Raw genomic sequence first — 15,776 nt, forward strand, 5'->3', positions numbered from 1 at the left:
CAGAGGAAATTTACCAGGATGTTGCCTGGGCTGCAGAGTTTCAGTTATGAAGAGAGATTGGACAGACTGTGGTGGTTTTTCTTAGAGGAAAGTGTGTTGTTATGCAAGAAGGGGCACCTGGAGGTCTCTGACCAGATGACCTTAATCATGACACAAATGGTGTCAGATGTGTGCTTTAATCTGACATTAATCATCGGGAGGAGAGGGGAATGTCCACTACCACACTCTTAAATTAGTCACAGCTGCAATCCTGAGGTGATAGACTAACAAAGGCCTCACAGCTCCTTCAAGTTAAAGTGGAGGTAATCAAAGAAATGTTGTGTCTTGTCAGTGTTGTGCAGTTCCTCGGCAGTGTTGTGCAGTTCCTATCCTGCAAGTAGGTCACTTACTTAGCTTCTCAGTTACCAACACAAACAGGCAGAGAAAAATCACAGTTGAGAAAGTAAAAGATCCTCTTTAATGTTGCCATAAATGAAGAAAGAGAGCAATGAATTATTGGATAGCTTCCTTTTTAATATTTAAGATGCAACAACTTCACATTAACAATAAAGGGATAAAATTATTTTGAACTTTATACATATGGAAAATCAAGTAGGAAAAGTGGTATATCACAAATGTGACACTAGTAAACTCCTTGAATCACATTTCTTATTTGATTTTGGAATGATTTCTTTTCTAATTTTCAAAATTCTGTAGCTTTAGCAAATTGATGAGCAGGTGCAAATATGGAATTCATTGTATTATAGTGTCATACTATGTAGAGTGTATAATCTTTGCTACTCCTCAATATATTCATGTTTCCTATCATTTTCATCTGTTTCCCATGAGTTAGAAACTATTTCTTCACACAATGCATCTCTGGAGAGAAAAAAGATAGATGCTAGTTTGACTAATCACTTCAAATCTGAGATTGATAAAAACTTGCTAACCAAAGCTATTTTTTATATATTTGTTTTGGGGCACAGCCATCACCGGTGACAGCAGCATTTATCGCCTGCTCCTGATTGCCCATGAGAATATAACCATGAGCTAATTCTCAGCCACCACAGTCCATGTACTTCAATGGTACACCCACAGTGGATGATTTTTCTATGCTAGCTTGCTATGACTAGGTGGCTTGGCTGGACCATTTCAGAGGGCAGTGAGGAGCCGATAACTTACTGTAGGTCTGGACTCATGTCGTGTGTTGGCCAGACTGGGTAAGGAGAACTGTGTTTCTCTGCTCTCCAAGAATTTTTTTTACAACAATCCAGAAATTTCATGATCATTGTTAATGAAGCTAACATTTTATTTTGCTTTAATTGACGGAATTTAAATTCTATTAAGGAATATGGAGCCAAGGCAGGTAGAAAGAGTTAAGATGCTGTTCAGCCGTGATCACGTTGAAAAGTGGAACAGGCTCGATGGGCTGAATAGTCTACTCCTGTTTTTTTGAAACTCCATGTGTTCATCATGGCCAGAGTTTTTTTTAACACTTGTTACCTCTGGATTACGTTTATTGTTTCATTCATATGAAATGTGATTTTTTTTCCTAATCTGCCTGACAACAGATAGCTAATTGTTATCAAGATGTTAGTAGTGCCCTGGCTTTGGATCCGACCCATCAGGAGGCGTTATCACTAATGGCTACTCTGGTGAGTAGAGCTGAAGAAGCAAAGATGCGAGCGATTAACAAATCCCTGATTGGCAACTTAAAGAGTGCACTGGACAACATCAATGAAGCTATCGACAATAACCCCAATAAAGTAGACTATTTTGTCTTCAGGTACAACCATCAATAGCATGCAAGGAGTCAGTTAAAGCAATAAGTTTGTTTATTCAATCATGTGTTCAGAGTATAAATTCATAAATGTGTCATAAAAGGTTAATGAGGTTTGATGTTTTAACGCTAAAAATATATATAACCCAGACCATTGATCAATGAAATTAGGAAGAAATACATCAGAATATACTTTATACTTGTCATGGGAAAATAAACAACATAGATATTAAACATTCCTATTCAGGCCAGTAAATCATATTTCCTCTTCTACATTTATATTTTATCTTTCCTTATTCATTCATGGGATGTGAGTATCCCTGGCTAGCCCTCTGATTGTCAATCCCTACGGATATGCTCTGGAGAAGGTAGTGATGAACTGCCTTCCTGAACTGCTGCAATGCCAGTACAGCCTCAGAACTGTTAAAAAGGGAGTTTGAGGATTTTGATGCAATAACTATAATAGAATGGGCACATAGTTCCTAATCAGGATAGTGCATGGCTTGGAGGGAATCTTGCAGGTGTGTTTTCTCACCATCCTGCTGCCCTTTTTCTGTTCAGATAGTAACAGTCCTGAGTCTGAAAGCTGCTATCAAGGGAGCCAAATTGAGTTGCTGCATGTGACCTTGTAGGTGATACACATCATTACCGTTGAGTGTCTGTGGTGAGGGAGTGACTGTTAAAGGTCGTAGGTGGATTTGACCAAGCACGCCTCTTAAGTTTTGTGAAGCTGTACTTATCCAGGCAAATGGCAAGCATTAAATCACACTTCTGATGGTCCAAAATAATGAACAGAATTTGGAGAATCAGGAGATGAACTCCTTGTACCCATCTCCTAGTGCTAAATGGTCTGCGTAATTGGACTGTCAACTATCTTTGTTCCCCCATAGTTTCTAGTTTCTCTCACTTAGGAATATGTCTACAATCCTTAGCGAAGTCACTGTGGGAGCCGTCTCAGTCTACGTGAGCAGTCTACTTGACACTGAGAGGTTGCTAACAATGACTCTTCAGTCCTTCCCAAACTTTGACAAAGATAGTTTCAAATTGTGTCAGGGAATAGTGATCAAGAATGAGAACCATTCCTAGTTCAGAGGGAATTTGAAGTAAATGGTGAGTGCTCCCTGCAGCACCCATACACAGCCCAGCTCATAACACACATCAGGAATTGAACCAGCTAACCTAACTGACACAGTGAATCATTGATCAGTATATATTTTGATTTTTGATTTGATTTATTATTGTCACATGTACATTGAACAATATTGATTTGTGTGCTACAGAGCCAACTCACATCTTACGTAAGTCCTCGGGGTGATAGAATAAAATGCTGTGTTACAGCTGTAGAGAAAGATCAACTCTAATATAAAAGAGGTCTGTTCATAAGACTTGTAACAGTGGGGAAGAAACCATTCTTGAATCTGTTGATACTTCTCAAACCTTTATATCTTCTGCTCAATGGAAGAGGTTGGAAGAGAGTATAACAGGGGTGGGAGGAGTTGCTTTCCTGAGGCAGCAGGAAATGTAGACAGCGTAGGAAGGCTAGTTTCTGTGATGGACTAGGCTGCTTTCACAGCTCTCTGTAATTTCTCGTGGTCTTGCGAAGAGCAGTTGCAATACCAAGCTGTGAAGCATCCGGATAGGATGTTTTCTATGGTGCATCTGTAGAAATTGGTAAGAGTCATTGTGGACATGTCAAATTTCCTTTGCCTTCAGAGGAAGTAGAGGTGTTGGTGTGTTTTCTCGACGATAACATCAACGTGGATAGACTAAGACAGATTGTTGGTGAAAATTACTCCTAGGAAATTCTCCTGGGCCATCAAAATAATTCCAATAATACATTTATTTCAAGAATTGAACATAAAATTCAATGTTAGAAAATTAATATCCTTAGCTCTGAATTTTGGATCCAACAGTGTTTTAACTTGGGATGTCTAATATTAATGTCTTCGGAACAAAGTTATGATTTCCATAAATTCTCAGTTGAAATCCAACCTTTGGTACAACAGTTCCTACTCCACTAAGCCAACATCAATTGCATCCAATATCTGTGCTTATGGATTCCCTTAATTACTGGAAATTATCAATGTATAAATTTATATGAACACACAAATTACAAGAAGAAGCAGGCCACTCAGCCCCTTGAACCTGCCTCACCAGTGAGAATTGCTCAAACCCATATTATCCAGAACATTAAGCTGGGACCCTGGATTACTAAGCTAGAGACATGACCACTGCTCTACCTTTAGCTAGCCAATTTTCTATCCAAACCAATATGCTACCCCATACACAATGAGCTTTTCTTGCTAATCTTTGACACGGTACCTTATTAAATCCCATCTGGAAAACTAAGCACAGTACATTTGTTGCTTCCCTTTATCACCAGCACACGGTACATATTCAAGAACCTCCAATAAATTGGCCAAACATGGTTTCTCTTTCACAGAATCACGTTGACTCTGCCTGATCACCTTGAACTTTTCGAAGTGCCAGACTATAAAGTCTTTAGTAACAGTTCCTAAAATCTTATCTAAGACAGGCATAATGCTAACAATCTTAATTTTTATTTTTTTCCTTTGAGCTAAAGAAGTTGCTTTCATTATTTTCCAGTTGAATGCAACATTCACAGATTCTAAAGAATATTGGAGAATTAAAACTAATGCATCAATGTTTCACTAGCCACGTCTTTTAAGGCCCTAGGCTGAAGTCCATCAAGAGTGAGAACTTTTGGTTTGCAGCTCCAACAATTTGCTCAGTACCACTTCTGCAATGATTGTAATTTTCTTGAATTTCTCTCTCCTTTCCATTTTCAATAAACATTACACTAATGTTGGTTGGGATCTGGAATCTAATTCAAAACTTTTTACATTTTGTACGTTATAATCAACAGTCTCATTCCATATTGTTATTTTTCTTAAAATCTGTCTTTTGCATTTTCTCATTCTTAATTCTATTCTGCTTTCAAACCTCAGGGGAACCCTGTATAGGAAATTCAAGAATTTTAATGCTGCTATTGATGACTACCTCTTCATCTTGGACAAATTAAGTAAGACAAAGGAGAGTGATATCTACCTGGAGACTCAGAAACAACTCCTTCTAACATACAATGACTTTGCAGTGCACTGCTACCACAAAGGGTTTTTTGAAGAGGCGATTACTCTCTTAAACCTGTGTATTAGGGGAGAAAAGCAGCAAAAGGGGCTGTACATCAACCGAGGGGGTAAGGATGATGACACTTGCTCTAAGGAAGAGTATTGTTTGCAGGGATCTGCAACTGCACAGATTTCATTAACTGTTTCAGCATACACTAAATAAGAAGCAGAGTTACGTTAAAGATCAAACTCTTGATTTGTCAGCCTATTGTAAGGAGAGTACTGTTTCCACTGGTGAGTCTCACAAATAGCAGAGACCAAATTCCATTTTGTCAAAATGTTAGTTTGTTACTTTCAATCATTTTAACGTTTTCTGAAGACAATGCCAGTTTGTTTATCTCAAAGTCTGTTTCTACGCAGATGAAATTAATTTAGTTGTAAGGCTGTAAAAAAATAGCAATAACTACCATACACAAAAATCAAAATGAAATATATTGCACTACCACCTAATTACTTTTATTACTAAATATTAGGAGATCTAAAATGAATGGAATGCAAAACATTTAATGAACCTCATTTAAGCAATTAAAAATCCATCCAAACATGTTCCTGTTACTCCTAACAGTCCTTTGCATTTGGCTCATATAGATAATAGTATATTGAATTTTTGTAGCATTGCAATATTTAGAATGTGTTCTATACTTAATTTTAAAGTGTTCTGTGAGTATTTGCACATTGTGTCATAGAGTCATACAGCACGAAACTAGATTATGATTGGTCCAATCATAATCCCAATTTAAACTAATCCCACCTGTCTGCTCCTGGCCCATATTTCTCCAAACCTTTCCTAGTCATGTACTTATCCAAATGTCTTTAGAAAGTTGTAGTTGTACCCACATCCAGCCTGTTTTTAGGAAGTTCATTCCACACGTGAACCACCCTCTTGTGTAAAAAGTTTGCCCATCACGTCTTTTTTAATTCTCTCTCCTCTCACATTAAATGTGTGTCCCACTGGTCTTGAAATCCCCCATCCTAGTGAAAAGCCAACTACCATTAACTATCCATACCCTTCATTATGTTATAAACTTCTATAAAGTCGCCTTTCTATGAAGGTAATAATTAAACATTAAATAATTGAAATTTGATGATAACAGCAAATTCAATAAAGAGACACAAATGCTAATATGAACTGCCAATAAACTCTAATCATCTGAATCTCAAGATTAGATTATGGATTTAAATTGGTCCCACAGATGTACTTTTATCAGTTTTCCATAAGAATGGGTGTGTCAGATTTGTTTTATTTACAGAGTGCGTTCTTTCACACAGTAAAGAAGTTTATTAACTTGCTATCTGCAAATAAAACTTGAAGGCAGTCTTTTCCATAAAAGTGTGGCCTTATTCTTGCCCCATCAGTTCATGTTACCATTAACCATCTTGGTATAGCATTGGGTCCTGGTTTGTGCCTGTTGCTGCAATTGTGTGCCAAGCCCCTTAATCCCACCTCACCCACCCACACTCTAGGTTCGAATACTGCTAGAATACTGTCCCACACTGGATGAAATTGGCAGTGATCCCAACTCCCCATGATACTAACCATAGAATGCTCCTGAGCAAGGAAGGTATCAGAGGCATGACAATTAGAAAGAGAAGTCATCTGAGGTAGTTTCAAAACATTTTCCGTATGCCTCCCCCCCCCCCCCCCCCCCACCACCAACTCCCTTCCCCTCCAAGATCACCTTTAAATCCTCTCACCAAACTTACTCGTCTCTTTACCTTCCTTCTGAGGTGGACTAAAAGCAGCTTCAGGAGGAAGGTGACAAGATCAGATTAAATATAATGTTGACAAAAGTGAGACATTACATTTTGGGAGAAGGAAGAAGAACAGAAAATAAATATAGACTAAATGGTAAAAGTTATAAAATGGCAAGAGTTGATATAAGGTTTCAAATACAGTTTTCTGGAAGTTGAATATGTTATGATATCATGCGTTTAAAAAAGTGTATAGAGGACAAATGCAGAACGGTAATAATTCTAAACAAATTATTGGCTATAATGCCTTTCTCTAAGCAAACCCCAGCTTCCATATTTTTGTTAACTCCTCCAGCCTGATAACCATCTGAGATTTCTGAAAATCTCTAATTCTGTCCTCTCGTGCAATCATAATTGCCCCATTGTTAGTGACTGCACCCCCATTTGCTTTGGTCCTAAGATCTGAAATTCTCTCCTCACATCTCTCTGCCTCTCCACCTGGCTTTTCTCCTTTAAGACTCTTCCTAAATCCCTATATTGTTGACCTTGATATCTCCTTATGTGGCTTGTTGTCTTTCTTGGTTTTACACAATTCTCCTCAGAAGTACCTTGGGAAATATCATTAGGTTAAATTATCAGCTCCATAAATTTGTTGTTGTGATGTCCTTGAACAGAATAGAACATAGAACAATACAACGCAGAACAGGCTCTTCAGCCCTAGATGTTGCGACGACCTGTGAACTAATCTCAGCCCATCACCCTACACTATAGCATTGTCATCCATGTGCTTATACAAGAACTGTTTAAATGCCCCTAGTGTGGCTGAGTTAACTAAATTGGCAGGCAGGGCATTCCACACCCTTACCACTCTCTGAGTAAAGAACCTGTCTCTGACATCTATCTTAAATCTATCACCCGAGGAGAAAGTGAGGTCTGCAGATGCTGGATCACAAAGTTGAAACTTTATTGCTGGAACAGCACAGCAGGTCAGGCAGCATCCAGGGAACAGGAGATTCGACGTTTCAGGCACAGGCCCTTCTTCAGGAAACTATGATACTAACCATAGAATGCTCCTGAGCAAGGAAGGTATCAGAGGAATGACAATTAGAAAGAGAAGTCATCTGAGGTAGTTTCAAAACATTTTCCGTATGCCTCCCCCCCCCACCCCCACCAACTCCCTTCCCCTCCAAGATCTTAGGACCAAAGCAAATGGGGGTGCAGTCACTAACAATGGGGCAATTATGATTGCACGAGAGGACAGAATTAGAGATTTTCAGAAATCTCAGATGGTTGTCAGGCTGGAGGAGTTAACAAAAATATGGAAGCTGGGGTTTGCTTAGAGAAAGGCATTATAGCCAATAATTTGTTTAGAATTATTACCGTTCTGCATTTGTCCTCTATACACTTTTTTAAACGCATGATATCATAACATATTCAACTTCCAGAAAACTGTATTTGAAACCTTATATCAACTCTTGCCATTTTATAACTTTTACCATTTAGTCTATATTTATTTTCTGTTCTTCTTCCTTCTCCCAAAATGTAATGTCTCACTTTTGTCAACATTATATTTAATCTGATCTTGTCACCTTCCTCCTGAAGCTGCTTTTAGTCCACCTCAGAAGGAAGGTAAAGAGACGAGTAAGTTTGGTGAGAGGATTTAAAGGTGATCTTGGAGGGGAAGGGAGTTGGTGGGGTGGGGGGGGGGGGAGGGGGGGGGAGGCATACGGAAAATGTTTTGAAACTACCTCAGATGACTTCTCTTTCTAATTGTCATTCCTCTGATACCTTCCTTGCTCAGGAGCATTCTATGGTTAGTATCATAGTTTCCTGAAGAAGGGCCTGTGCCCGAAACGTCGAATCTCCTGTTCCCTGGATGCTGCCTGACCTGCTGTGCTGTTCCAGCAATAAAGTTTCAACTTAAATCTATCACCCCTCAATTTGCAGCTATGCCCCCTCGTACAAGCAGATGTCATCATGCTAGGAAAAAGACTCTCACTGTCTTTATAAACATAGTGATATCAGTGTGAATGTTATTTAATGATGTTGAATGATTTTTCTTAATGAAATGCCTGGTTTGCTGTTCATTCAGATTGTTTCCTCAAGCAGTGTAATCTGGACTTTGCACTGTTAGACTATGAGCAAGCTCATGAGCTGGACCCTAAGGACTGGCGTATTCAAATCCGTATTGCTGCGATAAACAATGAGAAAGGCCTTATGGAACACCAGAATGGGTATTTCCTTTTTCCCTTCAACAAATGATGAATCTCCCTTCTGTGCATATAGTGATTAGATTGTAGTCACAACAAGGCACAATCTCAATCTACACGCTGTGTGTATCTACTTCTGTGTTGGAAGTTACCTCAGGAAAACACCTTTTTCTTTATTGTAGTCTTTTTCGTTTTTGTTTTGCCTTTCTCTGAATTTACCAAATTCAGATTCCAAGGTAAAGTGTCAGATTGTGCAGTGATCTGGAGTGGAAAACAGTGCTATATTACAAACCACATTTCAGCAGTAGTAATCACATCTAGTAGCAGTAGCAAATGAAATGGGTTTCAGGAGCCGTTCAAAACTTTTCTTTTTTTGAACTATGGGCAGGCTTTGCCATGGGGAGTGACAGTAACCTGGCCTCTCAGAAGCTGCAGTCCTACAGTCCCATCTCAATAGGAACATCAGGAACAGGAGGAGGCCGAGTAGCTTTCGAGCCTGCTCTGCTATTCAATAACATCATGATGGATCTGATTATAACCTCAAATCCACCTTTCTTTGATAATGTTTCAATCCCTTGTTTAACAAAATCTGCCTCCCTCTGCCTTAAAAATATTCAAATCTTCTGTGTCCACATCTTTTTAGAGAGTTGCAAAGACTTACAACCTTCAGAGAAAAAAACATCTGTCTAATCTTTGTTTTAAATGGGCAATTCCCAATTTTTAAACAATGATCCTTAATTCTAAATTCTTCTAGAAGAAGAAATGTGTTCTCCACATCTGCCCTGCCTTACTCAGGTATTTGCATATTTCTATCGAGTTGCCTCTTACTTTTCTAAACTCGAGCAGATATAAGCCCAGCCTGTCCAACCTTTCCTCATAAAACAATTCCAGCTATTCCTGCCCATTCCAGCTATTAGTCCAATAAAACTTCTCTCAACTGCAATCAACCCATTTATATCCTTCCTTAAATAAGGTGACTTATACTGTACGTAGTACTCCAGAAGCAGTCTCACTAGTATAACTTAAGCATAACCTCCTAATTTTGTACTTAATACCCCTCATGATAAATGAAAAATTCTGTTAGCTTTCCTAATTACTTGCTATATCTGCATATGACAGCTTTTGTGATTCATGCATGAGGACACTCAGAATCTCTCACTATTTCAATAATAGGATAGTTTTATTTTAATTCTTCCTTCCAAAATGGACACTTTCAAATTTTCCCACATTATACTCCATTTGTCACATCATTGCTCACTCACTCAACGTATCACTATCTTTTTGCAACCTCTTTGTATTGTTTCCAAACTTACTTTACAACATATCCTTGTGTTGACAGCAAATTTGGTGACCATACCTTACATCCCTCCATCTCTGCACCCATCTCTGTGCCACACCACATCTTGCCAATCTGAAAAATAAAACAATTTATACCTACTTTGCGCTTCCTGTTACACAGCTAATCTTTTATCCATGCCAACATGTTATTTCCTAACACCAGTGAAGGTCAACCTTGTGGCATAGACAAGTAACAACAATAAACATGAACTTCATTAAATAAATCAATAAGCAATAAAGTGATAAATTTAAATGAGCAACTAGAAAAGATTACTATTAAAAAGTGCCAAGCAGCAATACTTAATTATAAAGCCAGTTTTTGTCTTTTGGTTAAGACGTAGAGCTAGTGAGAGAAATAGAATGATCCCTGATTCATGATCACCAGGAATGGGGGTGATAATAAGGGCCAAGCTAAAGAGCGAGGTTTATCTTATACTGATCTTGCACACCTCCAAAGAAGCAGTCTCCACATAGAGTGATAGCCATAGAGGTGTATGGTGTGGAAACAGACGATTTGGTCCAACTCGTCCATGCGACCAGCTATCCTTAATTTATCTAGACCCATTTGCCAGCACTTGGCCCAAATCCCTTCCTATTCATATACCCATCCAAATGCATTTTAAGTGTTGTAATTGTACCAGCCTCCACCACTTCCTCTGGCAGTTCATTCCATACACGTACCACCCTCTGCATGAAAAAGTTGCCCCTTAGGTCCCTTTTAAATCTTTCCCCTCTCACTCTAAACCTATGTCCTCTAGTTCTGGACTCCCCCTTCCCAGGGAAAAGACCTTGTTTATTTCTCCTATCCATGACCCTCATGATTTTATAAACCTCTATGAGGTCACCCCTTAGCCTCCGATGCTCAAAGTATAACACCTCCACCCTCTCCCTAGAGCTCAAATCCTCCAACCCTGGCAACATCCTTGTAAATCTTTTCTGAACCCTTTCAAGTTTCACAACATTCTTCCTAGACAGTCCAGGCTAGGAATATGTTAACTTTCAGCCTGGAGTTTCCTCCTCTCACAGCCTGCTTTCCCCCATGCCTCTCCCCATTCCCACTCCCATACCTTTCCTTTTCTCTCTTTCCCTCACCCCTTTCTCACTACTTCCTCCATCACTATACACCTCCCTTCTCTCTCTCTCTTATCCCCTCTCACTTACTCCTCTCTGTTAACTTCAAGAAAAAAAAACTGTGCCATTTTACTCCAAAAGTTCTCCGATCTTAAAGAGAACCTTTTTTTTTAAAGAAACAAATCTTGCTCAGGAAGTGAATGATGCTGAGCAGGAGATCCGCTTCAGAAATCTGTTGAAAATACACTGCAGCTGCAGCTCTGTGCCAAGGGCAATGCTGTCACTCTATTATAAGAGCTTCAAAATGTACCACTAGGCCAGCTACCCACGGTGGAGGGTGTACCCAAAAGCAGCCAAACCTGACAGTGGCTCAACAGGCCTGGACATAGGCACATGAGCACTTTGCCTGCACTGCCAGAGCCTGGGCCCATTCTTCCAGGCTTCTTATGGCGACAGGTTGCAGTTCTTGCCTGCTCCTACTCAGGTTTTCAGCAGCAGCAACCTGGACTGGCTGTCCCTGACCAGATCTCGGTGTGAAAGGCCAAGATACCACATAGTAGTCACCCTTCCTGTCCTTGCTACCAAAGTGGCTAACCTCATGTTTGTTCACATTTTACTTCAGCTGTCATTGCATCTTTCCACTCTCCTGACTTGTCCCAGATCACACCAAAATATTGTTGCCTTCACAGCTCACCCTCACACCCAGCTTTCTGCCATCTGCAAACTTGGAAATATAACATTTAGTTTCCTTATTTAAATCATTAATTTATATTGTGAATAGTTGGGGTCTAAGCATTGATCCCTTGAGTCACTTGTTGCTACTCTGGAAAAAAGACTGATTTATTCCTAGTCTCTGTTCCTGTCTCTATTCTCTATCCATGTCAGTACATTACTTTTATTCCTTCCGACTCCCCAGTCTTGAGTGGCTTCCTGTATCACAGTGCCACGGTCAGTTAGCTCATCCCCTTCCAGCCCTAAGTCTCATCCGGACAATTTGAAATTAAAAATCACACAACACCAGGTTTAATTGGAAGCACACTAGCTTTTGGAACGCTGCTCCTTCACCAGGCGGTTGTGGAGGACACAACTGTAAGGCACAGAATGTATAGCAAAAATTTACAGTGTTATGTAACTGAAATTATACATTGAAAAATACCTTGATTGTCTATTGCGTCTTTTATCTGTTCGAATACCATGATAGTTTCACTTCTTTCATGTGTAAATCACAAAACCTTTTTTTAAAGTTGCATTCTCAGGTTAACTGTAACAATTGGTGTTAGCTAGACAATACGTTGAAGGTGTTAGCCCCCTGTGTTCTCTGTCTATGCCATAATGTTTAGATTGATTCTAATCTAAAAAGTGAGATCTCACACACACACACACACACTCCCGTGTCTGCATGGGTTTCGTCCGGGTACTCCGGTTTCCTCCCACAGTCCAAAAATATGCAGGTTAGGTAAATTGGCCATGTTAAATTGCCTGTAGTGTTAGGTGAAGGGGTAATGTAGGGGAAAGGGTCTGGGTGGGTTGCTCTTCGGAGGGTCAGTGTGGACTTATTGGGCTGAAGGGCCTGTTTCCACACTGTAAGTAATCTAATCACACACACACAGGCACTTCTGTACACACACATACACACGGACACACATATACACAGATATGCACACAGACACTCACACACACCCTTACAGATATACACACTCTACACTCACACATGCATCCTCTCAGAGACTTAGACCACTCTATACTCATGCACACACATATACGCTCTCTCTCACAGACACTCACAACCCCCCACCCCAGACAGACACACACACACGCTGACACAAAGACCCACATGCACACATATATTTTGTGGGGTGAATTTGTACTTGCAAAGTTACATTGTACTTTACTCAAAAACTGCATGTAAAACTCTGTAATCTTACTTTTTAGATTAGAATCAATCTAAACATTATGGCATAGACAGAGAGCACAGGGGGCTAACACCTTCAACGTATTATCTAGCTAACACCAATTGTTACAGTTAACCTGAGAATGCAACTTTTAAAAAAGGTTTTGTGATTTACACATGAAAGAAATTAAACTATCATGGTGTTCGAACAGATGAAAGACTCAACAGACAATCAAGGTATTTTTCAATGTATAATTCCAGTTACATCACACTAAATTTTTGCTATAAATTCTGTGCCTTACAATTGTGTCCTCTACAATCACCTGATGAAGGAGCGGCGCTCCAAAAGCTAGTGTGCTTCCAATTAAACCTGTTGGCCTATAACCTGGTGTTGTGTGATTTTTAACTTTGTCCATCCCAGTCCAACACCGGCATCTCCAAATCAGGACAATTTGAAGAATCTCTAACCTGTTGGACATTTGCATGACCCCTGCCCTCTGGGTCCGCCTAGTGGCCTCATCACAGTCTTAAATGCTTTTGTTTGTACACTGACCAAATCAGGTGATTCCACTCCAAGTGGCATGACTGCTGGCTGATATAAATGATCCAGATAACCTCCCCCTCCCCAGTGCATTGCTGTGTCTATAGTTATTTCAAGCTGTTAAAGTCTGAGCTGTCGCTGCTGAAACTTCACACACTTGCTGCAGATGTGTTTCTTCTGTGGACCAAGCTAGGGTGCACATCAACACTCAGATATTGCAATTGTGACACTTCACCTGTTCTGCCATCCTTAATGTGCTCTCAGGAACTACTTAATTTTTCCATTAAATTTTATATTTATTTATTTGTAAGTTTATTTAACCTCACCATCATGGCTTTACTATTTTGAGCCTGAGAAATAGAATAAACCACAATCGCTTTATAGCAGAATAAAGAATCAATTGCTGACTGAAAAGGAACAAACCAGCTCTTTCCCTTCCACCACTTAACTCTGTTTAACTCTGGCACTCACTGCACTCTGGTACTATGGTGTGAATGTTTACTTTATTTGTTCACAGGATTTGGGTGTTGTTGGCTATGTCAGCATTTATTGCCCATCCTTTATTGTCCTTGATCTAGCCACTTAAAAGTCAATCATGTTCCTCTGAATCTGGAGTTCCATGGAAGCCAGACCAGGTAAAAATGGCAGATTTCCTTCACAACAGAGCATTGGGAAATTAGATGGGTTTTCATACCAACCTGTGATTGTTATTATGGTCACCATCACTAATACTGCCCTCATATTCTAAATTTTATCAAATGAACTCAATTAAATGCATGTTTTGTGTCACACCTGTCCCTTGCCATTGTGGGGTTACCGCTGTTGATGCAATGTTCCCAGAGCTGTGCTACTGTGTGACGGCAAAAATGAAGTTTCATTTCCCCATTTTGCTTATGTTGCAGAACATTTCTTTGCACACTAGAAATAATTTGAAAACAGATTAAATTTTCCTTTGTTTCATTTGGAACCAGGAACTATCAGCAGGCTGAACAGCAATTTACCCATGCCATTGAGAGCAATCCACAGGTGTCGCAATACTACCTCCACAGGGCGAAAACACGAGCTATTCTGCAGCAAATATCTGGTTCCCAGGAAGATGCAATCATCTCATTGCTGTTGGATGTAAGAAATAAAGAGGTAAAATTTCAGGTCAGATCTAATATGTTGTTATGTGACTTTGTGGGAGTTAATCAGAATAGTCAATCACTGTAAGGAATATTTCAGTGTGTGCTTTACAGTTTCTACACAGCATTGGGTGATCAGGAAACTACTTCCTGTTATAGACATATGGGAAAGTCATTTTTGTTTCTTTCTATTCATTCAAAGGATATGGGCATAATTGACCAGATCAGCATTTATTTCCCATCCCTAATTGCTCAGAGGGCAGTAAAGAGTCAACCACATTTCTGTGGTCTGGAGTCACACGTAGGCCAGACCAGGTACACACAGCAGTTTCCTGCCCTAAAGGACATCAGTGAGTCAGATGGGTTTTTCCTGACAATCAACAACAGTTTCATGGTCACCATTAGACTCTTAATTCTTGACTTCTCATTGAATTTAAATTCCACCATCTGCCACGGCAAGATTCAAACAAACCCAGGTCCTCGGAACATTATCTGGGTCTTTGGATTAATAATCTAGTGATAATACCACTAACCTGTCAGCTCCCCTTAACCAGATTGATAATTGACCTGTTTGGTTGCATATTAACACACCTTCCATTTTGTTTCCTCAAAAATACACTTTATTCATAATATTTGAAAATGTTTTGGAATTAACTTTTATAACTTGAACATTACGATATTTGCAATTAAGTTCAACTTATCCCCATATAGCATGTTCCACTCAATATGATAGTAATGGATTTAATTACATCATATACTTTGTGTCAGGTATAAAGCTTCATTGTAGAAACGTTTCAAGTTGGGAATTACAGAAAGTACAATTGCTGTGAAGTCCTCTATACAGCCGGAGGTGCCTCAATACATTTCAATACTCTTGCTTTACCAGGCAAATTCTTTATAAGGCACACAGTCTGCAGCTTTCATAATCCAGCCCCTCCGTAGATTTAAACTGAAGGGCCTCAGGCAGTGACTATTCCCCATTGCAACTCTGTGGTGGCTGT

General features: G+C 39.5%; 1 protein-coding gene across 5 annotated transcripts in view; it reads left to right on the forward strand.

The window, feature by feature from the left end:
• The window catches only part of ttc16 (tetratricopeptide repeat domain 16), a 38,160-nt gene that overhangs the window by 14,224 nt on the left and 8,160 nt on the right, over positions 1-15,776 (forward strand). For all 5 annotated transcript variants that reach the window (XM_087998379.1, XM_087998378.1, XM_087998375.1 and 2 more), the window contains exons 8-11: positions 1,551-1,765; positions 4,729-4,976; positions 8,693-8,834; positions 14,623-14,788. In XM_087998379.1, coding sequence (XP_087854505.1) covers positions 1,551-1,765; positions 4,729-4,976; positions 8,693-8,834; positions 14,623-14,788 — 771 coding nt within the window. The remainder of the gene's footprint in view (positions 1-1,550; positions 1,766-4,728; positions 4,977-8,692; positions 8,835-14,622; positions 14,789-15,776) is intronic.

The sequence above is a fragment of the Chiloscyllium plagiosum genome, unplaced genomic scaffold (assembly GCF_037043375.1).
Source record: "Chiloscyllium plagiosum isolate Xiang-an unplaced genomic scaffold, Cpla_swu_hap1 HiC_scaffold_21, whole genome shotgun sequence".
NCBI classification, from domain to species: domain Eukaryota; kingdom Metazoa; phylum Chordata; class Chondrichthyes; order Orectolobiformes; family Hemiscylliidae; genus Chiloscyllium; species Chiloscyllium plagiosum.